Source organism: Musa acuminata, chromosome BXJ3-9 (assembly GCF_036884655.1).
Source record: "Musa acuminata AAA Group cultivar baxijiao chromosome BXJ3-9, Cavendish_Baxijiao_AAA, whole genome shotgun sequence".
NCBI classification, from domain to species: domain Eukaryota; kingdom Viridiplantae; phylum Streptophyta; class Magnoliopsida; order Zingiberales; family Musaceae; genus Musa; species Musa acuminata.
Genome location: NC_088357.1, coordinates 41,847,518 through 41,872,111, shown reverse-complemented (window position 1 = coordinate 41,872,111; position 24,594 = coordinate 41,847,518). Strand labels below are relative to the sequence as shown.

The 24,594-nt window shown below is 38.8% G+C and overlaps 5 protein-coding genes across 7 annotated transcripts; 3 read left to right on the top strand and 2 right to left on the bottom strand.

The window, feature by feature from the left end:
• The first annotated feature begins 60 nt into the window (after window positions 1–60).
• Window positions 61–4,886, top strand: LOC135648682 (sec-independent protein translocase protein TATC, chloroplastic-like). The gene is made up of 4 exons (XM_065166573.1): window positions 61–396; window positions 2,426–2,727; window positions 3,132–3,422; window positions 4,113–4,886. The coding sequence occupies exons 1-4, from the start codon at window positions 123–125 to the stop codon at window positions 4,320–4,322; spliced, it is 1,077 nt and encodes a 358-aa protein (XP_065022645.1). The 5' UTR covers window positions 61–122; the 3' UTR covers window positions 4,323–4,886.
• A 665-nt stretch (window positions 4,887–5,551) lies between these two features.
• LOC135648681 (ATP synthase subunit beta, mitochondrial-like) lies at window positions 5,552–9,354 on the top strand. Its single transcript, XM_065166572.1, has 9 exons — window positions 5,552–6,116; window positions 6,709–6,784; window positions 6,884–6,972; window positions 7,058–7,175; window positions 7,250–7,353; window positions 7,459–7,617; window positions 7,712–7,936; window positions 8,030–8,341; window positions 8,986–9,354. The coding sequence occupies exons 1-9, from the start codon at window positions 5,646–5,648 to the stop codon at window positions 9,097–9,099; spliced, it is 1,668 nt and encodes a 555-aa protein (XP_065022644.1). The 5' UTR covers window positions 5,552–5,645; the 3' UTR covers window positions 9,100–9,354.
• A 1,168-nt stretch (window positions 9,355–10,522) lies between these two features.
• LOC135649789 (eukaryotic translation initiation factor 5-like) lies at window positions 10,523–15,491 on the top strand. The gene is made up of 2 exons (XM_065168592.1): window positions 10,523–10,660; window positions 13,573–15,491. The coding sequence occupies exon 2, from the start codon at window positions 13,882–13,884 to the stop codon at window positions 15,247–15,249; it is 1,368 nt and encodes a 455-aa protein (XP_065024664.1). The 5' UTR covers window positions 10,523–10,660; window positions 13,573–13,881; the 3' UTR covers window positions 15,250–15,491.
• A 394-nt stretch (window positions 15,492–15,885) lies between these two features.
• On the bottom strand, window positions 15,886–16,603 carry LOC103998624 (uncharacterized). The gene has a single exon (XM_009420144.3). It carries the CDS (start codon window positions 16,496–16,498, stop codon window positions 15,983–15,985), a length of 516 nt encoding a protein of 171 aa, XP_009418419.2. The 5' UTR covers window positions 16,499–16,603; the 3' UTR covers window positions 15,886–15,982.
• A 2,717-nt stretch (window positions 16,604–19,320) lies between these two features.
• Window positions 19,321–23,336, bottom strand: LOC103998623 (uncharacterized). Of its 3 annotated transcripts, none has more exons than XM_018831258.2 (8): window positions 23,137–23,336; window positions 22,067–22,326; window positions 20,752–20,823; window positions 20,570–20,637; window positions 20,327–20,477; window positions 20,163–20,243; window positions 19,986–20,075; window positions 19,321–19,897 (listed from the first exon to the last, which is right to left on the bottom strand). In XM_018831258.2, the coding sequence occupies exons 2-8, from the start codon at window positions 22,322–22,324 to the stop codon at window positions 19,823–19,825; spliced, it is 795 nt and encodes a 264-aa protein (XP_018686803.2). In that variant the 5' UTR covers window positions 22,325–22,326; window positions 23,137–23,336; the 3' UTR covers window positions 19,321–19,822. The 3 variants fall into 3 exon arrangements, with proteins under 3 accessions (XP_018686803.2, XP_009418417.2, XP_009418418.2); XM_009420142.3 differs by having other exon boundaries at window positions 19,321–19,889; window positions 23,137–23,319; XM_009420143.3 differs by lacking the exon at window positions 23,137–23,336 and adding an exon at window positions 22,877–22,898 and having other exon boundaries at window positions 19,321–19,889.
• Between the last annotated feature and the right edge of the window lie 1,258 nt (window positions 23,337–24,594).

Below are 24,594 nucleotides of genomic sequence, written 5' to 3'. Positions count from 1 at the left end.
AGGAGGAAATAAACAGAAAACAAAAACAAAATTACCCAAAAGAAGAGTGTGGGAGCCGCAATAATTGTTTCCCAAAAAGAAAACAAAAATCTCGGCTCAGAGAGCGAGAGAGAGAGAGAGAGATGGGAAGCATGGCTCTTCTCCTTCCACCCTGTTCGCAGCTCCCTTGCTGTCCTCGGCACCGCATCCGTGCCCCCAACAACCGTGGCGACAACGCGCGAATCGTCGCTTCCCCGTCTACCTCGGCTTTGGATGCCCTCTCGAAGCCCTTCCGCAAGCATCGCCTCCTCTGCTCCGCTCTCCTCCAAGACGACGCTCCGCAGGGGCAGGAACAGCAGGAGCCGCCGCCGCAGCTCCCAAGTGGCGTCGTCGGCTCTCCGGTCGAAGAAACACTCAGTACGATCCGTCTCATCTTTCTTTCTTTCATTTTATCCAGTCCTTTGATTCCAACATGAATTGCTATCAAATTCGCTTCTTTTTTGTTTCTATGATTGTAATTACAGCTCCCTTTCCTTTTAAATTCTTGCACGAGTTGTGTGGATTTATTAATCATTAGGTTCTGCTTCATAGTAATTTTGCAAATTTCCATCTTTTAGTTGTTAATTAGATTTGGTTCATGGTATTTTTACGCGAGTTAATTTAGTTTGGGAATGAGAAAGATGATAAGAGATGTAAAGATTATGGAAGTATGCACCATTATTGTTGGTATTTATAAGTACAGATTTTCCAGAATGGTAAATAAATGTTAAGTTCTGCAATTCGGCATATTGCTTGTTACAATATCAAAGTTGGATTTTCACTAGTTTATGATTTTTCATGTAAAACCATGAGTGGAGATGTTCATGGAGAAGCCTATATCAGTCTTTCAAAATGATGTTTATTAATTAAATTCACCAGATGCATCATAGGAGTGCTTAATATGCTTCCACTGTTTCTCTTCTGTTGATTTGTTAAAAAATTATGTGAACCCTTGGTTTATAAAACAAGTGAATGCCATTGAATTAGAGTCTTTGTTTGCATGAAGAACTGTTCTTGTGTGGATCATTATCTTGCTTCTATTCAATCTTCTTTAAAGTTTGAAGCACGGGATTTTGGTGAAAGGAATGTTTTAGCCAACAGATTTTGGTAGGTTGGTCGTAGACTGTCAGATTGCAAAAGGAAACTGCCAACAAGAAGCTACTAGAAGACAAGGATGGAATACATAAAGAAAGTCAAGAAACTAGTGCAGTGAAGCAAAATCTTTGATTAAGCACATAAAACACCTAAGAAGCATGTGGTGAATAAGTTTCCAATGAATTTCTGGAACTGAGCTAGTTGTGGACCAAAATTTCTGTCTACTAGGAGTTGAAACCACTCTCTTCAGTTCCTATACTTTATCTATTTAGTTATGCTCTCTTCAGTTCCTAGTGCTAAAATCTAAGAACTTAAAAGAGCAATTTTCTGAGTTGTCACATAGCAAGTGCATCCATCGTTGGAGTTGAAAACATTCCTTTGTTCTGTTTGTGGTACTAGTTTGTATCATTTCATGTGGTTGAAGAATGTACTGTTTGAATTTTATCATAGGGCTCGTCATCAGGTATACGAAGGTGATAAAAAGATATCTACAATCAGGATGAAAATTGTTTGTTGTGGTTGAAGATAATTTTGGGAAGCAAGATCTGTAGCTTTGCCATTGAATAATATGATAAACAACATTTTTCCATGACAAAACCATTTTACTTTATTTGGTTAGATATTATTCTCTCTTTTGGAAGTTTTTGGATTAAGCTTTCATTGAAGTTTCTTGGAAAATTGAATTAGGAAGATAACATATGTCTGATGGTGCTCTTTTGTTTAACATATGACATTGTTTACTGTATCATGCAATTCCATTCCATGGCATAATATTCCCTAGATTATTGATAATTAGTTAGGTCCATGTTTTGCAATTGGTCTTTGTTATGCTATCGACTTGTTGTAGCATGGCTTGACATACAACAGCTTGGCAGAGCTACATTTTTTGTCATTAATGTTGTCTGGTACATTAAGCATGGTAAGATAGCTAGTAGGGTGGCTTCAAATATAGAAAAGGCAGAGGTTTGTGAATATAAGGGAAAACTAAGCTCAGCAAGTATTGATTCATTTAATTGTGATAACGAAGGTGGACCCAGTAAGGGAAGTCAGCATCTTTTGAAATGATATACTCGGTAGCCTTTGGTTGATGTGATTAATACAATACAGACGACTTGTAGAGTGCATATACAATTTTAAGTTTTTACAGCATTATCTATCCATCATGATCACGTCTCAAGATAGTTTGAGCATCTGTCACTTGTAGTGCATGGTAACATAGTTAAACAGAACTGCAGAAGATCACTGAGTAAACATAGTCAAACAGAACTTCCATGAATTATTACCTGAAAAAGTTGCTGAATTTTTGGTGCAGCTGAAAACATAAATGAAGATCCATTGCAAAGTATCAAGCAGGATAATGAGCAAAGCTCTCTGTATAATTTTCTCTATCCCAGTAAAGAGCTTCTTCCAGATGACAAAGAGATGAGCATATTTGATCATTTGGAAGAGCTTCGCCAAAGAATATTTGTCTCAGTTTTGGCTGTGGGAGCTGCTATCTTAGGCTGCTTTGCTTTTTCCAAGGATTTGATTATACTCCTTGAAGCTCCTGTTAGTTCCCAGGGAGTTCGTTTTCTGCAACTGTCTCCTGGAGAATTTTTCTTTACAACTCTTAAGGTAAACTTTCTATCCATGAAACTTCACTTTATATAATTATGGTTATGCATGTTTTCTACTGAAATGAACATTCCTTAGCTAGTCGTGCATCTCTTTCAAAGTTGATTCTACAAATGACCTAGGCAGTATGACCAAGTTAGCTCAGCTTCTTATTCCCTTTAAAAGCCATAGTTTGGTGAAGCTTAGAGCTGTTATTTTCAAAAGCCCATTCTTCTCGGTGATTACAATTGAATCAGCAATCCTAGCTGAAAACTAATCCTTCTGTAGCTTAGCACTTCTCTATGTTTCACCTTTTGCCTCTTGTTTTTTTTATACAACTTCCATTTTTTTTTTTTAATTCTTGTTTGATGCTGGACTGGTTAATGATTGTGCCAACTTCAACTGATGAATCTTGATGTATACAGGTATCTGGTTACTGTGGGCTTCTTCTAGGGAGTCCTGTTATTCTTTATGAAATTATAGCTTTTGTTCTTCCTGGTCTAACAAAGGATGAGAGAAAATTCCTGGGCCCCATTGTCCTGGGATCTTCAGTGCTATTTTATGCCGGTATTGTCTTCTCCTATGCAATCCTCACTCCTGCAGCCTTGAATTTCTTTGTTAACTATGCGGAAGGCGCTGTGGAATCATTGTGGTCCATCGATCAATACTTTGAGTTTGTTCTCATTCTTATGTTCAGCACAGGGTTGTCTTTCCAGGTAATGTTGATTGATGCTGTATAGTCTATATTGTCTTTGATGCATGAACTGTTTATGGATTAAAATTGCTTCATCTGAAATCTGCTGAGTCAAATGCCTGACTACATTTAACCCATATTTAACTGTTCATGGAAGAGCAAGAGCATGCCTTTAGTTATGTTTATCTTTTCCTCATATTCTCTCTTGTGACTCTCAGTATACTGTACTCCCAAACTAAATTATTAGGTAAAAAAAAAGGAAACACTTCCAGTTTCACAATCTAAGTTCAACCCAGATGTCCCGTACTTTTCCATTTCTTCTGAAAAGTGATGCATATGTCAGAAATATCTGGTAACTATGGTTGACTTCCCTGATGTTCTTTTATTTTATCCTTGGATTGCTGAACTGGTTTCCCTTTTGGGTGGGATAAGCATCACTGAACTAGTTTCTCTCACTGAATCAGCTCCGTAGCCTAAATGTAAAAATGTCATTTTTTTGCTTTATCATTAATTGTATACGGGCTTCATTCTTCTCAGCAGCCTAAATATTACTTTGATTTTTGAACATTGTTCATCATATATGAGCTTGGTACTCTCATGAGGATCATCTGAATAAGCACTCTTTGTGCTGAAGTATCATCATGAGTTGGTCTCGGAAAAGAAAGATTGTGACAGCTTCCATTCACATCCTCTAACAACCTTGTGTTTTCAGGTTCCAGTTATACAGCTTTTACTAGGACAGGTTGGCTTGGTGTCCGGGGACCAGATGTTATCTATCTGGAGATATGTTGTGGTCGGTGCTGTTGTTGCGGCTGCTGTGCTTACACCCTCAACTGATCCCTTGACACAGATACTCTTGGCAGGTCCTCTGTTGGGTCTCTATTTAGGCGGCGCGTGGATGGTCAAATTAATAGGTCGCTAGTTCGATCATCTTGTGCATGATTTTCCCTCACATAATGAATTATGAACCATATGTGAATCGAAGCGCATGGATGGTCAAATTAATAGGTCACTAGTTCGATCATCTTGTGCATGATTTCCCTTCACAAAATGAATTATGAACCATATGTGAATCAAAACATGAGGTACGTCTTCTCTGCGTCCAATGCTACCCGTTCAGTGTATATTTACTGTTCCATATTTGTTCAGATAAAAGTTGGACAATAATCTATTCTGATCCTGCAAAACTATCAAGGATTTCAAAGACTAATATGCAAAGTATGCCTCTGTTGTCTCTTCTCAGATAGCATAATCTTTCACAAGAGTTTTCAAAGACGTCTTCATCTCAAACACTCCAGTGAATTAGTGCAACAAGTAGTGTTCTTCAGGAAGGCCAGTTCCTGATGGTGTGCAGTTCATCAGAAATATGCCACTTGACATCAAGTCAATTTCAAATTGGAATTGAGCTTAAACGTGATTTAAGAATTTATTGTTACATGTGTACATATTATTTCTTTTATTAGATATATATATCTCCAATTTCTCATATTCTGGAGCTGATTTAATTCACTTGTCAATGCTTGTGAGATACTTGATGGTTGCCAAAATATACATTAATGTTTCTTATAATCATCAAGAGAGAGATGATCATTTTGATTTGTTTGCTGTTGACAGTTTCTTATAATTGTCACCATCAAATGCTCCAAATTTTAGTAGAAAAAGAGGAATTACTTGAGAGAAGATAAAATGGTTCATGTAGGAATTGTTTTATGCATCTATCTTGATTGCGACAGAATAATATTATTACATATGCAGGACGTGAATTCTAATATTAAATCTACTTCATAAAGAAATTATTTTTCTAAGCATTGTGGTGTTCGATCATCCATGAAAAGGCAAAAAAAGAAAAGAATAAAAAAATTACTAGAAAAAGAGGATTGGGGGAGAAAGAAAGAGTATAGTAATCATTAGAATAATAAAAAAAGAAATTAGGTATTTAAAAGTTTTCTTTTTTCTAAAACTTAAATTAGCTGTTGCAAGGATAGGCGATTGGGGGACCCACAGAAACGATCTCCATTTGGGGCCCACTCAATTGGTTCCTTCTGCATAAGTTAGGGCCCAAAAAGTCCACAAGAGGCCCGATTCGATCGGACTCCAAACTCACCCTTAATTCCACTTCGGACACGCTTGACGTCCACGCTGTTTCTCCGAGCCCAACTTTTTAGCCCTAAAAATGGGGAAAAGAAGGACGTGAGAGCCGCCTCCCTCTCTCGCTCTCTAGTCGCCTCCTCTCCCGTTTGCCACCATGGCCTCACGCCGCCTCCTGTCCTCCCTGCTCCGCTCCTCCGCCCGCCGCTCACCAGCCCCCAGGCCCTCAGCCGCCGCCTGCCCCACCCCTAGGGCCGCCCCGCGCCCCTCCCCCGCTGGCTACCTCCTCTCCCGCGCTGTCGAATACGCCACCTCCGCGGCGGCCCCGCAGCCTACTCCTCCCCCGGCCAAGACCCCTCCTGGGCCCAGCGGCAAGATCACAGACGAGTTCACTGGCGCCGGTGCGATCGGGAAGGTCTGCCAGGTGATCGGGGCGGTCGTCGATGTGAGGTTCAACGAGGGCCTGCCGCCGATCCTGACGGCGCTGGAGGTCCTCGATAACCAGATCCGGCTGGTCCTTGAGGTCGCGCAGCATTTAGGCGAGAACATGGTGCGGACCATCGCCATGGATGGCACCGAGGGGCTTGTCCGCGGTCAGAGGGTTCTCAACACCGGATCTCCCATCACCGTATGCCCTCTCCGCTATTGCTTGTCTTTTTGCTTGAAACGTCCTCTTAGCCAACAATGCCTTGTGAAAGTATCTTTCAGTTCTGTTCGATGCTTGTTGATGATGGAGGAATTTGATGGTAATGTTTCGAAAAGTGCTATGCTTCTTATACGGAGATGAATTGTAGGAAATGATGTATGTTTATGACGTCGTCCTTTTCTTGTTAAGATGTTACACTGTCTCTCACTGTGTCCATCTTCTTTAGTTCTATTATTTGCACTATTTTCTTTTTATGTAACTATGAATCTGGATTTCTCCTTCAATGGTCACATTTGGAATATAGTATCCTGAAAAAATATTTCTTTTATTTTTTTCCTTTTTCGTTATACTTGGTGCAGATGTATATACGTGTATATATATACAGAGAGGAAACGACTATTTGTTGTTAGGTGGTTTGTCCCAAAGATGTTACCCTGGCTGACAGTCTATTGCTTCAAATTTGGTTGTAGAATCAGTACCGATAACATAATGATTGTTATTTGACAAATATGTAATCTTGATTAGTCTGATGTCATTATTGACTTACTCTTCTTGTGTTTGGTTGAAACGTTAGGTTCCTGTTGGCAGGGCGACTCTTGGTCGCATCATGAATGTTATTGGAGAACCAATTGATGAGAAGGGTGAAATAAGTAAGATTGCTCAGTTTGCTATAGTTGATTACATTCTGAATCTATAATGTTTTCAAATTCTATTGGAGTGTGATGCTTAATTATTTCTTCTGTTAATAGATACCAACCACTTCCTTCCCATCCATCGTGAAGCACCAGCTTTTGTTGAACAGGCAACAGAACAGCAGATTCTTGTTACTGGAATTAAGGTGATTCGTTGCCTTTCTTTTCAATCCAATTCTAATTTTTGGTGCAGACAGTGGATTCCAATATATGTTCTTCTGAAAACACCAGGTCGTAGATCTCCTGGCACCTTATCAGAGGGGTGGAAAGATCGGGCTGTTTGGTGGTGCTGGTGTGGGGAAGACTGTACTTATCATGGAACTGATCAATAATGTTGCAAAGGCTCATGGTTAGATCTATTGAAAACTCATTGATTTAACTATGTACTTTTTTTAAAATTAAATTGTTAATTTTTATCTGTAGGTGGTTTTTCTGTCTTTGCTGGTGTGGGTGAGCGAACTCGTGAGGGTAATGACTTATACAGGGAAATGATTGAGAGTGGTGTCATCAAGCTTGGGGACAAACAGGTCCATGCTTGAAAATTTTTTTTGTTTTCTGATGTAAATATTATCTTTAGTTATTTTTGCCATTCCTCAAACATGTGGTTGTGAATTAATGGCTTTCTACCTCAGGATGAGAGCAAATGTGCTCTTGTTTATGGCCAAATGAATGAGCCTCCTGGTGCTCGTGCACGTGTTGGCTTGACCGGGCTGACAGTTGCTGAGCACTTCCGAGATGCTGAAGGACAAGATGTGCTTCTATTTATTGACAACATTTTCCGGTTCACTCAAGTAAGTTTGTCAGAACATGAATGAAATGCTTTATTTGGTTGTAGGAGAACTGTTTATTAGCTGAGTCGTTTTTCATGTATCTTTAATTACTTAGGCAAACTCAGAAGTGTCTGCGTTACTTGGTCGTATTCCATCTGCTGTCGGTTATCAACCAACTCTTGCTACTGATCTTGGAGGGCTGCAAGAGCGTATCACAACAACAAAGAAAGGTTCCATCACCTCAGTGCAAGCTATTTATGTGCCTGCTGATGACTTGACAGATCCTGCTCCAGCAACCACCTTTGCCCATCTTGATGCTACAACTGTGTTGTCACGACAGGTTTGTCCATATAGTTGTCTCCTATACTTTGAGGGAGTTTACATTTTTCAGAAATCCAAATGTTATTGTCCTGACATCTCTGTTTCTAATTAGATTTCTGAGCTTGGTATCTACCCTGCTGTTGATCCTCTTGATTCTACATCAAGGATGCTTTCACCACATGTGTTAGGGGAGGAACACTACAACACTGCTCGTGGTGTTCAAAAGGTTCTTCAAAACTACAAGAATCTCCAAGATATTATTGCAATTCTTGGAATGGATGAGCTCAGCGAAGATGATAAGTTGACTGTAGCTCGTGCTCGAAAGATCCAGCGGTTCCTGAGCCAGCCTTTCCATGTTGCTGAAGTGTTCACTGGTGCACCTGGAAAATATGTGGAATTGAAAGAGAGTGTGAACAGCTTTCAGGTCAGGCATATCTTTCTCTTGAAAACATTGGACACATGATCTGATCTTATTTTGTGAAAATTATGTGTTAGGATACTTGATATAAAAGATGATATAATGGCTAACAGTCTTAAACTTATGAACATAAAGTGATTTCTAGTTATTTTTAATGTGAATTTTCTGTTGGGAAAAAAATAAGAATTGGTGAAAAGATATAAGTTCATAAGTGGTGGCTATCTTGTTCAATTTTGGCTGATCAGTCATATGATAACTACTGATTTGGGCAAATAGTAACAGCAGCAGGAGGACGCCGCTGTCCACATCAGCCCTGTGCTGGTGGAGAGCATATACCTTGAACACCACTTGCTGCCCATGTCTATTGTTGCGTAGTAGTCACTTGAGTTCCGTGAAATTCCATACGGACATATTTTATACCACAGCTTATTATATCACTGTTCAATAAAGATAAGAGACATGCGAAGAAAGAGGAGAGAAAAAGAGAATTAAACAGACATTTTCCAAACTATCAAAACACTTTTTAGTTTAAAAAAGGGTACACGGACAATTAACATAATATATTCATCGCATGTACACATACAAATTAGAAGTATTGCATGCAGTTTTTTATTTCTTTTGTTGATGTTTGATCATATTATAATTGGCAGGGTGTTTTGGATGGAAAATATGATGATTTACCCGAGCAGTCATTTTACATGGTTGGAGGCATTGAGGAAGTCATCGCCAAGGCTGAGAAGATCGCCAAGGAGTCTGCTGCATGATCGAAATTTATGTCCTGTAATAATAATGTGTGGGATGCAGCTGTTTGGTGCCTGCATCCAAGAAAAGATTCATTTTTGAAGTCAGCAGTTTATCTGTTTATGATCTGTGATTTTTCTGATAGAAGTGCGTGTATGCTCTAGGGATCTCTTCGGCCCAATAAGTAAACCTGGAGAGCTGTTTCTTTCTTGCATCAAGATACATGCATCTGAAGCTGTAACCAAACTGTGTTTCGGGTTGATCAAATCTCTTTATAATGCCCCTTGTCTGCTGGCTTAAATTTGTTTCTTTACCAGTTTCTTTTTACATGGATGGTTTCACAATAAATAAATAAATAAAACTAGTCCTCCGGAATGCATGAAAGATAGGCATAGTAGCACACTATATGGGTCATAGGAATACCATGTTACCATATAAAGGACCAAAGCTTTTCTTTCTTGGAACCCATCTAGCTTTGTGAAGCATGTGGTACATTTTATATGCCTGTTTAATTCATCAAAAAGATGGGGAATAGAAACACATTATCCTATTTTTCAATCATGCGAATGTTTGTGTTTTTAGCATCTTGAAGAAGCTAAACTTTCTGTTTGTTGCCAGTATTAAACTGCCCTTCTAAAGATACATGTCTAACCAATAATATTTTCATTTATTGTACACTCATTCTATATATATATGTATATATATATATATTTATATATATATATATATATTTATTTATTTATTGTAAAGCGTTTTCCTAAGGGAACAAAACAAGCATCACATCAACATGGAAACATCACAAAGCAAAAAGAAGTTGCGAACTTGAAGCAATGAATAAAACAAAGCTTAAGTTGAAGGATAAGTAATCGTGATTCCTTACCCTAACAAGGGAATAGGATACCTCAAATACACACACACAAAGAAAACCTCAATAAAAAAAATAAAATTATGTGCATAATAACCCTCCAAAAAAAAAGTGAATTTTGTATGTCCTTTTAAACTTTCTTACATGTCATCATCATGGTTAATCTCAGTTATCTCAAAGCAACATAAATATCCTTTAAATTATATTATAATTATAAGAATAAAAGGATATCTGACTTATATTAGTTATAGTTGATCCTGAGTTTTTGGATCAATGATAATGAAAGGAATACACATGAAGGATTTTAGTAATTGGACGTCCCTCTTGGAGGGCTATCTATATATACACATACAAGGCAAATATTTTATTTCCAAGCTTTGCAAGGATATAGGGTGTTATCACCATGTACACTAGTATTAATCTGGACAATACCTATTCAAGTTGAGTCGTCGAGGCCCATTAACCCCATAATTATGGGCCTTTAGAATGAGTCTTACTCCCACTCGAGCAACGACGCCGACATCGCCTCACGAAACCAAAGGCGAGGGTGAAATCGTAATAAGAACAAACATTCAGGGCTGATAACAAACGTAAGGGTGCCCTAATCCTTCTCTTCGAAGGGCTTCCCCTTGTCTATAAATACATCCGCCTATCCTCCGACCCTTTGATTCCTCTTCCACCGTTAAGAGCTGTCGTTTCTGCCGCTGATCCCATCGAAGGTGAGAGGCGATCGTTCTTTGTATTCATCTTTTGTTTCGCTTAATTTTCTTCCGCTTTGGTCTTGATCTTCCACCTGTAGTTGTAATTTTTTTGGTTCGACCGGATCCAGATCTCCTTCGCTCTTTTGATTGCGATTCTATTTTGTTTCCTTTTTGTCGTGGTTTGGATGGAATTGGATCGACGGATGGGTTGTTTTTAGACTGATCGACCGTGTCGATGATCGCGATCATCGTTTTCATGAGATTCCTGAAGCTTGATTTTGATTCTGTTGCGATCGTGGCGTTTTTGGCCTAGTTCACTAGAAATAGATAGATTTAACGGAGATCTCGATTTATTGTTGGATTATGTTTTATTTTCTTGATGGTTGTTATAATATTTTAAAACTAATATATGATTGGATTGTCGTATTGCCTTTTCGTTTTATTGTCAGGACCTATGTGATGCGTTATAATGGAATTTATGATTCGAGATTGTAGATCTCTTAGATTTGAGGAGCGATTGCTTGTGTTTTAATACGTTTGGTATGCTGTATCACATCTGTATCTATGTGATATTTTGTCTGGTTCAATAGGTGCTCGGGAAAGGAGAGTGGTGCTTCTCTCTCTCTCTCTCTCTCTCTCTCTCTCTCTCTCTCTCTTTCTCTCTCTCTCTCTCTCTCTAATAGCTGCTGGATTCATTGGTTTAGTTTCAATAGCTAAACTCGATATAATCAATATATTTTGGTTTAATTTCATCTATACACCTTTTTTTCTTCTTGTTCATAATCATTTCAATATCTGTGTTATTTGCCTGGTTCAATAGGTGCTCGGGAAAGGAGAGTGATTTCTCCAACTCACCCTCTCTCTCTCTCTCTCTCTCTCTTTCTTTGATAGCTGCTGGATTCATTGGTTTAGTTTCAATAGCTAAGCTCGATATAATCCATATATTTTGGTTTAATTTCATCGAGACACGTTTTTTTTTCTTGTTCATAATCATTTCAATAGCTAAACTCGATAATGTTGTATGTGTTTTGGATGCATGATTTGTTTTTTATAATCACCCGTTATTATGTATTGTTCTGCAATAACTATTTCATTGGAAAAGGAAATGTAAATACATCCAATTTTGACTACATTATCAAGTTTAGCTCCAAGCTAACCAATGATACATCCAATGTAATGTTTGTAAGTATACATCCAATGTAAGTTGCTCGGTCTGTTTGTGGTGGGTAACCAATGATTATCATGAGCTAATGCTAGAGAGATGTTGTAAGTATACATGCAATTTAAATACAATAGCTTGGAGGTTTTTTGAACTAAAATATTGAGGCTCAAAGATGCAGAGCAGTTACCTGTAGTAGGTCTTTAGAAGGGTGAACAGTATATGGTGTTTTACTTGGATAAACTGGTTCACATGGTTTGCTGACTGTATGCTATCATTGTATGATCTGAATTTATTAAATGAGTCTTTCTATCTTAAACTTAAGCCCATCTAGAACATTCCTATATTTATGCCTACCCTGAACCATCATGCACTGTGTCAGTTTTGTATAGTTTGTCTGGTGGGTGTTTTATGCTATCATGTGTGTGTGCCCCATTACCGATAAAGTATAAGAAGATTAACAAACAGCAATTTGTATCTTAGGTAGATGTTGTTATGTTTGATTCTTTCTTTAAATAACAGTTACAGTGGACCACAGGAAGCTATTTATGCGCACCTAGAAATTGTCAGAAAATTATATTACTCTCAAGATGCAAATATTATTGTACCTATGCAAATCCTTAAGGTCCCTAATGTAGACCCATAAGGTCCACTATTATATATCATTCACATATAAATCAGTCATAATTGGTCCTTGTGTTATGATTCACTAGGGCTGATTTATTATTGCAAACTGACCTTTAAAATTGGGGTCATAAATGATTGTGAGGTATAATGGATATTTGCATTTTCTTTAGGAGTAACTAAGATGTACAGGATGTATTGGCACTTGTGCCGCATGCATTCATCTGTTCTGTATGGATCTGAATATCTGATGTGGCAAACCATGCTTGTTTTGTTGGATTTTAACACTTCATGTATTCTTTATAATGATTCCACGAACAGAAAATGTTATGTAAGAATTCAAATGCCAGTTGCCCATCAAATAATCATAATATTTATACATCTTGGATAGATATATTTGTTGATGATTAAATTTATAAAATGCTTGGTGGATGATCCATGTAGCTATGTCCCAATTATATTGTTAATACAATGTTTATGGGTTCTTTATCTGCTAAGAAAAACACAAGTCATGCTTGTATGCATCTGAACTTTGAGGAAACAAATTTTGGTTTTATGGGCTGGTACGGACCAGTATTTAGTGGTCCGACTGAGAAGTTAATTAAGGACCATCGAGGTCATTACTGTGTGCTATTTATTTCTTGACTCTTCTTTTCTGAAAGTACCACCTAGCTATGTTAATAAGATTTTACTTATGGGTTTCTTGTGCTGAGAAGATAGCACTAGTGATGTTTCAATACTTAGTGCACTTAAGGCCATATTTTGGTTAAATTGTTCTGTACACCAGTATTTACAGATCCACAGAGAGTTGGTATGGTTGTATATCGACACCAAATTGATTTGAAGGTTGTATAAACCGTGAGGTTTCATCCTTGATCCACCTAATGTTCATGATCCATGCAAGCAAGATACTACTGTTAAACATCATGCTTCCTCGAGATCAAGGTTATTTGAAAATTGTAGTGTTGTTGGTTCCATATTATGGATTTGGATCCTCTTTTTTGCTTATAGCTTGGTGAACCATAGCTGTGTGGTACATGTCTTCTGCCAAATCTGTTCCAAGTGTTTTGTTTGCATTGTTCTTCAATAATACCTGGTTAATTGTCATTTAGGAATTGAAAAATATTAACATGTTGCCAAATTGCAGGACGAGAACATTGAAGTTTCTTTTATGTCTGAGCAAGTCCGTCTCTATTTGGGATCAATCGGATTGCTTGGAGAATATTCTCCGACCACAAGAAATAGGGAGAGGCTCTCTTGGGGGAGTTTTAGCTGCATGCATTACAGGCCACATCAGCATCTGACACCAACTCTGGGTTGCTACTTTAAGCAACCTCTTTTAATCGCCGAGGATCAGTTCATTGTTTCCATAGGAAAGGATAACACTGTTACTTCTTGTCCTTGTTGTCTTTGATAAGTGTTAACGTCTGTTATACCAAAGAATCAGTTGACAAAGATGGCTTTGCAGAACATTGGTGCCTCAAACAGTGATGATGCCTTTTATAGGTACAAGATGCCTAAGATGATAACCAAAATTGAAGGCCGTGGCAATGGCATCAAGACTAACATTGTGAACATGGTTGATATTGCTAAAGCACTGGCTAGACCTGCTTCATATACGACGAAATATTTTGGATGTGAGTTGGGGGCACAATCTAAATTCGATGAGAAGACAGGTGTGTCCTTGGTCAATGGGGCTCATGATACTGCCAAGCTAGCCGGACTGCTTGAGAATTTCATCAAGAAGTATGTACAATGTTATGGGTGTGGCAATCCTGAGACAGAGATCATCATCACAAAGACCCAGATGCTAACACTTAAATGTGCAGCCTGTGGTTATGTGTCTGATGTTGATATGAGGGACAAGCTGACGACCTTCATCCTGAAGAACCCTCCTGAGCAGAAGAAAGGAGCAAAGGACAAGAAGGCAATGAGAAGGGCAGAGAAGGAGAGGCTGAAGGAAGGGGAAGCAGCTGATGAGGAGCAGAAGAAGCTGAAGAAGGAAACAAAGAAGAAAGGAGCCACCTCTACCAAGGATGGAGCCTCAAAGGCTACTACTACTGCTGCAAAGAAGAAAGCTGGTGGTGGCTCTGATGAGGAGCGTTCAACTTCTCCTGTCGGCAGTCAGAATGGGGATGCTAATGCTGATAATGGTGATGACGATGTCCAGTGGCAGACAGATACTTCATTGGAGGCGGCTCAACAGCGTATCCAGGAACAGCTGAGTTCTGTGACTGCTGAGATGGTAATGCTCTCGACCGATGAGCCTGACCAGGAGAAGAAATCAGAAAAGGCAAACAAAGAACTCACCAATGGCAGTGCAAAACAAGTGGATAAAAATGGCGCAGGCCAAAATGGTTCTCCGGCCAACAGTTACAACAAGTTGCTTGTAGAAATTAAAAGCAACCTGAGCAAGGGGTCTAACCCCACCCAGCTTCAGACTTGTTTGGGTTCTCTCACTGGGTCTCCCCAGGAGGTTCTGACTGCCCTCTTCGAAGCCCTCTTTGAGGGGGTGGGTAAAGGCTTTTCCAAGGAGGTTGGGAAGAAAAAGAATTATCTTGCTGCTGCTGTGAAAGGTGAAGACTCCCAGATGCTTCTTCTCGACGCCGTGGAAGCCTTTTGTGCCAAGTGCAGTCCGGATGCTGTTAAGGAAGTCGCTCTTGTTCTGAAGGTACTTTATGACGGGGATCTTCTGGAGGAAGAGACCATAATCAAGTGGTATGAGAAAGGTAGTGTAGGTGGCAAGAGCTCTCAGGTATTAAAAAATGTGAAGCCCTTCGTCGAGTGGCTTCAGAGTGCCGAGTCTGAATCCGAGGAAGAGTGATGCTGTGTGTTTCTCGTTTGTGTTTGCTGTGTCGCAGCTCATAATAAGCTTGCAGGAGTCTCTGAATTCTCAGTTTGTGTGTGGTTTGTCTACGTATCCTGGTCTGTTCTCGTCAGTGTCAGTGTCAGTGTCAGTGTCTATGTGATGGTCATTCGTCCGTGTGAACCTTGTTGAGCTAAACTCGGGTAACATTTGGTCCATCTATTTCGGTGGTTGCCTAATTAATTGGTGTTCTTGTTTTACTGGGTTGTTTTATTGCAATCATCTTTTAGTTGTTCATGTCGACCCAGCAATCATCTCTAAGGTGTTTTGCTGGAATTGTCTTCATCTGTTGGAAAGCGTGAAGCGGTGCTTCTTGTCAGCTTTCTATTTATCTAAACTGCAGATTTCACTCCTGACGCAAAACGCCTTGTATTCTTTTTGCCTACCATATGATTTGACTGCAGGTTACATACTGATTAATTGCCTTGTAAACTGCTTCATGTCATTATTTGCGAAGGCAAACGAATCATGATTAATTATTTAATTTGTAAGGAAAACATTCTGAAACAGATTTCCACGTCATTCGAATTAAATCTACAAGTAAATGATTCGACATGCATTCATCTTTAACTTTCCAGTGATTACTCACCATCATAGCAACCAAACGCTGAATCTTTGATCTATGTGGTTGTCAAAAACACATGTAAAGGGGCCACGATATAAAGAACTTGACCCATATAAACGATCATCTTCATCTAGAGCAAATACCCTCCTCGGCGATGGTCTCCAGCGTTGGCCTTCTTGACCTGCACATACTCAACCTGTATTTAAACTCCCCAATCTCCACCGCCGCGGGCTCCGACGCTTCGGTCATGCTCTCCAAGTCCGGCTTCGGGACCGACCGCTCTGCCATCTCCGGCAAGACCCTCACGCCGTGGCCCAACTCCCGCCGGACCTCCTTCTGCGCCGCCATCAGCAGCACCGCCATGTCGGCCGCCGCGACCACCGCGTTCGCCCTCTTCATGGGGAACATGGCGTAGACGTGGCCCATCTCCAAGTCCTCGTCCGCCGCGAGCGGCGCGAACCGCCGGCCGACGTGCATGGACCGCGAGTCAACCAGGAAGTGCCCCGGCTCGTCAAGCATGATCTCGGCCGCGTTGGTCGGCGCCTCGATGCGCCGGACCCTGCCGTCGGGTAGGATCACCTTGGCGGATCTTGCGCGAATGCCCGACGCGCCAGCGAGGGTGCAGGAGACGTAATTGCCCATGGAAGATGCACAAGGAAGTGCAAGGGGTCGGATTCAGCTGCTGTCGACGCAGTCTTAGATCGAAAAATAAGCTACCTCTCGATGGAGAGAAAGAGGGACGAACGCCAGACTCGGCGTTTATAGTCTTACAGAGATAAAGATCGAGGAAGATTCCAGGTGAGTAGGCGACACAACGAGTTCCGTGGCCATCTGTATACGCGTCAAACAGTGCACACAGAGAGATAGAATGAGACAGGTACAGAGGTTCACATCGGAGTTCCGTCGTTGCGTGTGGGGCCCGCGGCTGCGGTTCTTGTTTGGTGGGCGGTGAGTTTTAAAGGATTTCGCCGGGAGTAAATTCAAGTCGCAAGAATCTTTCCAACCTCTCCTGTCTTATAATAATATTTTCTTTATATATATATATGGAAATATATTTTTTTGATGTTTTGATTGAATTTTGTGATTTCTTTCCAAACTGGTATGAAATGAGTATCGGTAGCTATCACAGTAGCTGAGTAGTCATAATCGACTACGTGATAGTATAAAGCCTCGATGACTTGATGGGCGCTCGTGCTGTATTTGGAGGACAAAAGTGGGTGGTAGAGAAACCACGAAGACCGTTGGCGGTGGGAAAACACGGCAGGGAAGAGCAACCGCACCGGAAGATGCAGCGGAGCGGAGTCAACCAGTGAAGCGCATCAGCTTATTTGTGAAAAGTCAGCGGGTGTACTTGTACCTGCGTTGACCAGGAATCACATTATTATTATTATTATTATTACTATTCCTTCTTCTCTTTTTTTTTTGTCTCGCAAGAAAATACGAGTTTTTATATAAAAACAATATTTTGTTTCCAACCAAAATTCTCGCTTTTAAGTCACGAGGCTATTTAGTCATTTTGTAAAAGGCCAACCTAAGTACAAATGTCTCGAACGACTATAGAATAGAAATTTGATTAGTTACGAAGGTGAAGGATAGATAAATCCTAACAAAAGCCTAATAATCATACCACTTAACAAAACGTGAATTTGAACGATAAAAAAACAATTCGATAATGACATATTGGGAAAAAATATTATAGCGAAACAATTTTTTATTTTTTATTTTATCAAAATTGGTTCTTTATTAAAATATTAATTTATTATCAAAAGTAAATATTAACTAAGTAGCATAAACAGTACAACAATAAATCAGTCACTAAGTGAGACACTGAACGTGAAAACCCAATGCGGAAAAAATCACGAGACCGTAATCTACTTCAAACTTCCACTATCACTAATAATGATAACATGTTTATAATAAGTCTTCTCCAGAATAACTAAAGGATTACAATAACATCAAGAATATAAATCTTACTCAACATTAACATATCATCATCACCAAAAGTAGATTTTATGAAAAAAAATTTAGATCTCACAAAATAAATATAACAGAAAAGTATCTTAGAGAGGATAAATTGTAGATCCGTACCATTAAAATTGTACAGCTTGTTACATGAATTCTTCATATAAAATTTGAGTCAAAACTAACAAGGTTTAGCCGCTCAATCATATAACAAAAGCCCCAGAATTTTAACTTTTATTTTTTTCCTTTTCTTTTTCTGTACACATCTTCATCGGTTTTCTATTTTTAAATAAATCAGATTTAAGCTCAATGTAACCCAATCGTATAACTAGGTGTTGGATTACATGATTTGCGTACAAGGTCGAAAGTTCCGAGCTAATCATCGCACGCTACAAGGATTTTACTTAGTACATCAAAATCAAAGTCAAAGTCAAAGCCAATGCACGGATTATAGGTGTGCTGGTCAACCTGACCAATGAATGATTTGGAAGATTCAAACTTCTCCCTCTTCATCACAATTGTAGAGAGAGTCGTGTTTCCATTAAATAGGGAGGATGCTGATCGCTGGAGTCAGTTCAAAGTCCAAACTTTGACCAATACCTGGATAGACTGTTTCATTCGATGCTAAGGGTGAATTATACTCTGACTCAAGTCTCAGGACATGAAACATTTCGGTAAAAGACTCGTTCCAGTCAGTGTTTCAGACAAAGGTGCATGAGTTTTTATTAATGCCTTGAAAAGATCAACTGTCACAAAATGACATTTTGACACTCCAAAATTGATGAAGAGTTGGATTCTCTCATCTATCATTTATGATGCATATCTTGCAAAATATTCATATTTTTTTTGCAAATAATTTCTGTGCCCATATATTTTGGTGCAACATTTTGCTAGGATTCACTGTTTCAGTAGTTCTCTCTATCCTGTACAAGAGTTTGCAATCTTAGCAAGCATATCAAAAACATATCTGCCATTTTATTGCCAGTTTCTACCAATTAATGTAGGTTGGATCAGTCAAAAATGAAAGTAACTGTTGACTTGATCATGTCTAATAAACCGAAAGGACAGGAAAAGCAGAAGTGAGATCTATGAATCATTCATAAATTACTATTTCAAATAATAGAATCATTCTACTTGGTTTTTTATATTCCAGAAGCATGTCAACACAAACTATTAAAAAATATATATTAAATGTTGCCAGTGTCAGATGTGAAATTGCTGTGGAAACAGCAGTGAGAAATGAGGGGAGTTGATGGATGCCTGCAGCAAGAAGATACTGGCGACAATGACCTGCACTCATGAAGGGCACCTTCTATTACCTTTCATCATATCTGGCTCACAAGTCAAAAGCTCTTTCTTATCCACACACCATCTTCTTTTTATTTTTAACCTGTGCCAAAGTTCTTACAACTCATGATCTTTCCTTTCATGTGAAGACACTTGAAAACCTACTAACCATAATGGTTGCCAGTTGCAGAAATGATTTGAAGCAAAGGTCAGAGTAAAATGTCAATTGCAGTTGAGATGATAGCTGGGAAAATTGTCCATAACATTTTAACAAGCAAACAATTTTCTAGCTTATTCACAGTTATTTTCTGATACCAAACTTGTTATAAAACTCTGTATCTTATGAACTTAATGCATGTACAAGAACATAATTCATGATATAACTGCACTTCATCTTCATGGACTTGAAGAGAGTGGCACCATCATGTTGGTAAGAAAGACTGCCTAAGATACTAATATACATTTACTGATGCCTTTGCTACTTGGATTGTATAGCTCATGGAACCTATTTGAAGGTTCAAGCATAAATTTTCCAGCTCCAGGAGTTGAGAAAGTGGTTCCCACTTCTCCTGTTCTTTCGGTGTTTTTGTTCTTGAGTTTGGTAGTCAGCAAAATCAACATAATTTTGCATCACCAGACTCAACAATACCATCACTGAATTTATATGAGAAGAGGCACTCAGCTAATGGATGCGGATGAGATGTGACTGAGGCTGAATCAGTTGCAATGGGTGCGAATGCCCATTCTCTCTTTCTGATGCTGAAATAGAAGATTCATGCATTTCCTGCAATTCTATAAAACATTAATTCGCATCAAAGGAAACAATTTAGTTGTTTAACTTGTCTCAAAAAAGGTAGTGACGACGAAAACCAAGAATTACCTGCAGTTGCCGCCGTCGATAAAACGTGGTCACTGCTCTCAACATAACATAGAGAGGTAGGATGATACCAGCAATCCTCAACATCAACAGCTAATTTTTTTTTGATGAAGTGTAAGTCAATATCCTGAGAAATAAAAGAAAAGCTTTCATATATTATAAGCTTTGGTGAAGTCTTACTGTGAAAAGCGGGATCGAGTACTGCTCAGCTCCACTCATAATAAAAGGGAGAGAATGACGCAGAACCAAAATAACCATGAACTGCAAACAAAAGATTTAATTTTAGACTTCGATATATGAAGTTACCGATTAGGATTCAATAATGGAAAAGCTAAGCAACTCACTGTAGCAGCCACCAAGCGACAATACATAATACTCTTTTCATGTGAAGCTGAATATTCATCATAGCTGGATCTCAGAAAAACATGGCCAGTTTGAGTCATTGTTACATATTGTTGATTGTAGATATCTCGCCTTGAGATTTCCCAGTTTCCCCTATAAGATGGGCCGTATAACCATCGTATAAGATGATTTGGAACTGGAAAAAAAAAATGACCACTTGATATGAAAAGGAGCAGAATTAGTACCTGAAATTCATAGGACTAGTCCCATAGAGGAACAACTTAGGAGGGGCAGTATATCCCGGCTTAAATTGCTGGAACCATGTAAGAAGTAATGAGAGTTTTAGGCAATGCCCTGACGATGGAACATCTAGAATATGGAGACATATATAAGCAGGTAACATATAAAGAGAACTTATAAGAAGTACCTGAAGGCATATCTCACATGTGGTGTCACCCTTTTCATTACACCACTTCTGTATACACTTGCGATGAGCATACTGCAGGAGTTAAAAGATCTGATCAGAAGAAAATAATCTACTGAATACTAAATGCAGCAATATGGGCTCAACCAGAAAAAAGAACCACAGAAACGACACGAGTATGAGGGTGATGGAAGTAATGATCATTACTTCACAGTCATAGTTCACCGAAAAAACAAGTAATGGGGACAGAGTTGTCATTGGTGATTTCGTTTAACCCAGACCAATCAACTGAAGAGCAATGTAATAATATATGGCTTTCTATATGAGGCAGTGGCAGCTGAAAATGAGAAAAACTGAAATGGTTTAGCTCCAAGCTATCCCAACGAACATACGTCATACATGCTGTGCAACGACAACACAACAACAACAAGTCATCCCTAGTATCTAAAAATTATATGAATCTTTGTCCCGCAGTTTAGTTTTGTACAAGACAATATATCTGTACTTGAATCAATAATATTCAAATATCATTTAATTATAAAGAAGACAACAGGATAGTTAAATCCTTCCTTTGGAGGACAAATAAATATAATTTATTCTACAGAAGCCCGTTATCCCCTTTTAATGAGCTATATCATTCTTAAAGTCAACAGACAAAATGTAGGATCCTTGCATGCACCACATATTTACTATAGAACAAAATTTATATAATTCCAACACTTGGAAGAAAAAAGGTTGAATAAGATATGGGTAAATCTAGTCCATATCATCACATTAAAGAAGCCAGACCCAAAAGGGTAGATCTCAACATATCTTCTAAACAAATGCTTCCCATTATGGAAGGTAGAAACAAGAGGTTACGATAATATGGTTCCTACATGGCCAGTTTTCTCTCGGTTTCATGCGAGGAAGCCTACTTCAGTACTCACAGCTCGCCATCCATTATGCGAACAAGAATCAGAATTGGGTAACTAAACATCAGCCTGAAAGTTAATGGCTACAAGTTGCAACATCAATGACCAAATACCAAATGACCATGACACATTAACAAAGCTAGTTTCCGTAGTTTAAAACCAGCTTTATGTTGGATGTTTGATCAACTATATAAAACACGGCTAATACTTCTTGTTGCTTGTATCATATGATGAAGTGTTACGCTGATTATATGCATGGAATCTCTGACACAATAAATGTCTTCACGTCTAATAAAAACAGAAACAAAAGAACAAATTCTAGCCAAATGAACCAATTAGCTCGCAATATCCAACAAAGTATTCTCTTTTATAAGAACATAAGAAAAACAAAGGCACTCCTTTACCTTCAAGCTTCCGCAGCACGAACATGGGATCTCCATGTTGACATCCTCATCCTCATCCTGGCAGATGCGGCATTCAACCAGTTTACCAGTGAACATCCCATCCCCAACAATTTTCCTTTCCGGAGCAAAGTCAGCTATGTCCACCGTTGACAATGAAGCAACTGGTGTGTTTGACCCCTGAGTTACACTTCCAATGGCAGCTTCCAGCGTTGACTCCGTGAGCAAACGGTCCACCAACAACACAAAATGGTCCCCCATAACTTCATTAAACACAGAAAGGAAGACCAAATTAAAAGAATATAAACCATATCCATGTAATTCTATGCTACCGGGGTAAAATCCATCAAATTAATCTACTGTTACATTTATTAGTGGCTTTTTGTTCAAAAGATATAAGTTAAAGCTCAAATAAATAGACAAGAAATCTCAAACGCGTATAGACAGAAAAAGACCAACTGCGATAAAGAAAAGAAAGAGACCACAAAAACCATCACTATACGTAGTGGAAGATGTCGAACGAATGACCCAAAACGTGGACAATACAATAGGCAATAAGAGCTCAACAAAACATCAAAAAGCTCTAGAGGAAAGGAGTTAACCAACAAGCCAATCTCAAGGAATCGTCTCTGTAACAACAGGGAGGTAACTGAAACAAACATCAAAGAGAACAAGTTCCCAAAAAGATGGGAGGAAAAGATCAAATTTTGATCCGATTTAAGAGCTCAAATACCAAAGACTTCAGATATTGTGAAGCCCTTAACAACCCTAAGTCATCAACCATCAAATACAAGAAAATCAAGAACACGGAACCTCAAAAGAGTAAGGAAAAGCTCATGTATTCAATAAAGGCAACTCCTTTGTTCCATTGGAAAACAAAGAGAAGGGATCCAAGGAGAACCAAAGGACCAGCTAAGCCCTTTCCTAAAAGTACAACAATAAGCCGCAGATGGAAAGCCGAAAGGAAGATGAAAGGAAGCCGCAATCACCACAGGAGCAACCCAAACAAACAAGAAAAAGGTAGCAGCAACAGAAAAGGCGGCACCTTTTCCATGGCTCCTCAAAGGTCTTACCTTTCTGCTTGCAAGAACACCCGGAAGCCAAAAGAGAACAAAGGGGAGGAAGACTTCGGATACCTCTAGAGTAGGGAAAGAGGAGAGGAGAGAAGGGCGAGAGGAACAAAATGGATCGAGTCCGTCTTAATGAACTCTCTTCTCAGACACACACACACACACACACACAAGAGAAGTCTTCTTATATACTCCACAGCTTCCAATTTCCTATCATTTTAAGACAAAGAAAGGGTTTTCAAGGTAGCTTCAAATTGGTGTACCCACTCATGGAGTAGATCATAAGAATCCATGAATATTATCAGCAGCAGTCATTAGCTATCCTTTTACTTCACTGCAAATAAATAATCATTGTACTAATTTGATGTCCATATTTTCTCTGTTCAGTCATTTTCCATGCTAAAAAGGTTCTGCAGCCAAAGGATGTGGTCACTGTGGATGACCCAAGTAAAGCCAATGAGATTGAGATTTGAATACTGGCTGAGAGGTTGGTCTGGTTGGCAACCTCCCCAATTCACTGATGGCTTATGGCCATCTCTGTAAGTTGATGTAATCCAAACCCCCAGTTTATGCAGTGGTTATGGGATCATGGTTTTGTGGTTGAGCAACCTGCCATATCTCCTCCATCCCATGACACAGGCAAATGTGGAGCTTGATGAGGATTCCATGTGGGGTCACCCACAAAGGTGGACTTGTTCCAATGCTTGGAGAAGTGGAGCCCCTTATTGAGTCAGGCAATGTTTATCCAGTTGGATTCTCCATGGGGAGCACTGCAAAGAACAACAACTTGGCAAGTCTAGTTTTGGAGTAGATTTGGAGTAATTGCAATTTGGAGTAGATTTGCCATTTCCTTGAACCTATTAGTTTTTCTAGTTAAAATTGACTTCTTTATCTTTACATAATATTATAATAATTTAATTTAATTTTACATTAAAAAAAAGAAAGATTAAGATGGATTGTTACATGTTATGAAAACATCAAGATAATTATAATATCTTTTCTTTATTCTATCAAATCAAATAGTAAAAAAAAATTATTACATGTTATGAAAACAATTAATAATAATAAGGTATGAAAAAATTAATAATAATAATAATAATAATATAGTCTTCTTCCTATCTTGTTCTTCCCATTTGCAGCAAGAATCACATGGTGTATAAGATATGGAAGGATTGTTTTGGATAAACATGGGGGATGCATAAGATGTGGATTTTATTATTAAATATTAATATTATTATTTTTCATCTTATCCACAAATGATGTCAGCACTGATCCTCTTCCATAATCAACCAATAAGAACACATTTTGAGATATGACCAGAATGGTCAGTGATTTAGAGTATGGACAAGTTAAATATGACATGCAAATGTCTTGATTGTGTGGGTCCACCCAAAAGTTGACAATGTCATTGACAGATTATATTGTTTATTTTCTTCTGAATTTTTTCCCTCAATTTGATGA

What these genes read in the sequence shown, in the direction of transcription:
- LOC135648682 (XM_065166573.1), top strand. Translation starts at nt 123, where the DNA reads ATGGGAAGCATGGCTCTTCTCCTTCCACCCTGTTCGCAGCTCCCTTGC. An exon ending in TCCGGTCGAAGAAACACTCA is followed by an intron (nt 397 to 2,425) that starts GTACGATCCGTC and finishes TTTTTGGTGCAG; the next exon opens with CTGAAAACATAAATGAAGAT. An exon ending in GCACAGGGTTGTCTTTCCAG is followed by an intron (nt 3,423 to 4,112) that starts GTAATGTTGATT and finishes TTGTGTTTTCAG; the next exon opens with GTTCCAGTTATACAGCTTTT.
- LOC135648681 (XM_065166572.1), top strand. Translation starts at nt 5,646, where the DNA reads ATGGCCTCACGCCGCCTCCTGTCCTCCCTGCTCCGCTCCTCCGCCCGC. An exon ending in ACATTTTCCGGTTCACTCAA is followed by an intron (nt 7,618 to 7,711) that starts GTAAGTTTGTCA and finishes TTAATTACTTAG; the next exon opens with GCAAACTCAGAAGTGTCTGC. An exon ending in AGAGTGTGAACAGCTTTCAG is followed by an intron (nt 8,342 to 8,985) that starts GTCAGGCATATC and finishes TATAATTGGCAG; the next exon opens with GGTGTTTTGGATGGAAAATA.
- LOC135649789 (XM_065168592.1), top strand. Translation starts at nt 13,882, where the DNA reads ATGGCTTTGCAGAACATTGGTGCCTCAAACAGTGATGATGCCTTTTAT.
- LOC103998624 (XM_009420144.3), bottom strand. Translation starts at nt 16,498, where the DNA reads ATGGGCAATTACGTCTCCTGCACCCTCGCTGGCGCGTCGGGCATTCGC.
- LOC103998623 (XM_009420142.3), bottom strand. Translation starts at nt 22,324, where the DNA reads ATGGGGGACCATTTTGTGTTGTTGGTGGACCGTTTGCTCACGGAGTCA. An exon ending in ACTCGATCCCGCTTTTCACA is followed by an intron (nt 20,076 to 20,162) that starts GTAAGACTTCAC and finishes AAAAAAAATTAG; the next exon opens with CTGTTGATGTTGAGGATTGC. An exon ending in ATCGACGGCGGCAACTGCAG is followed by an intron (nt 19,890 to 19,985) that starts GTAATTCTTGGT and finishes ATAGAATTGCAG; the next exon opens with GAAATGCATGAATCTTCTAT.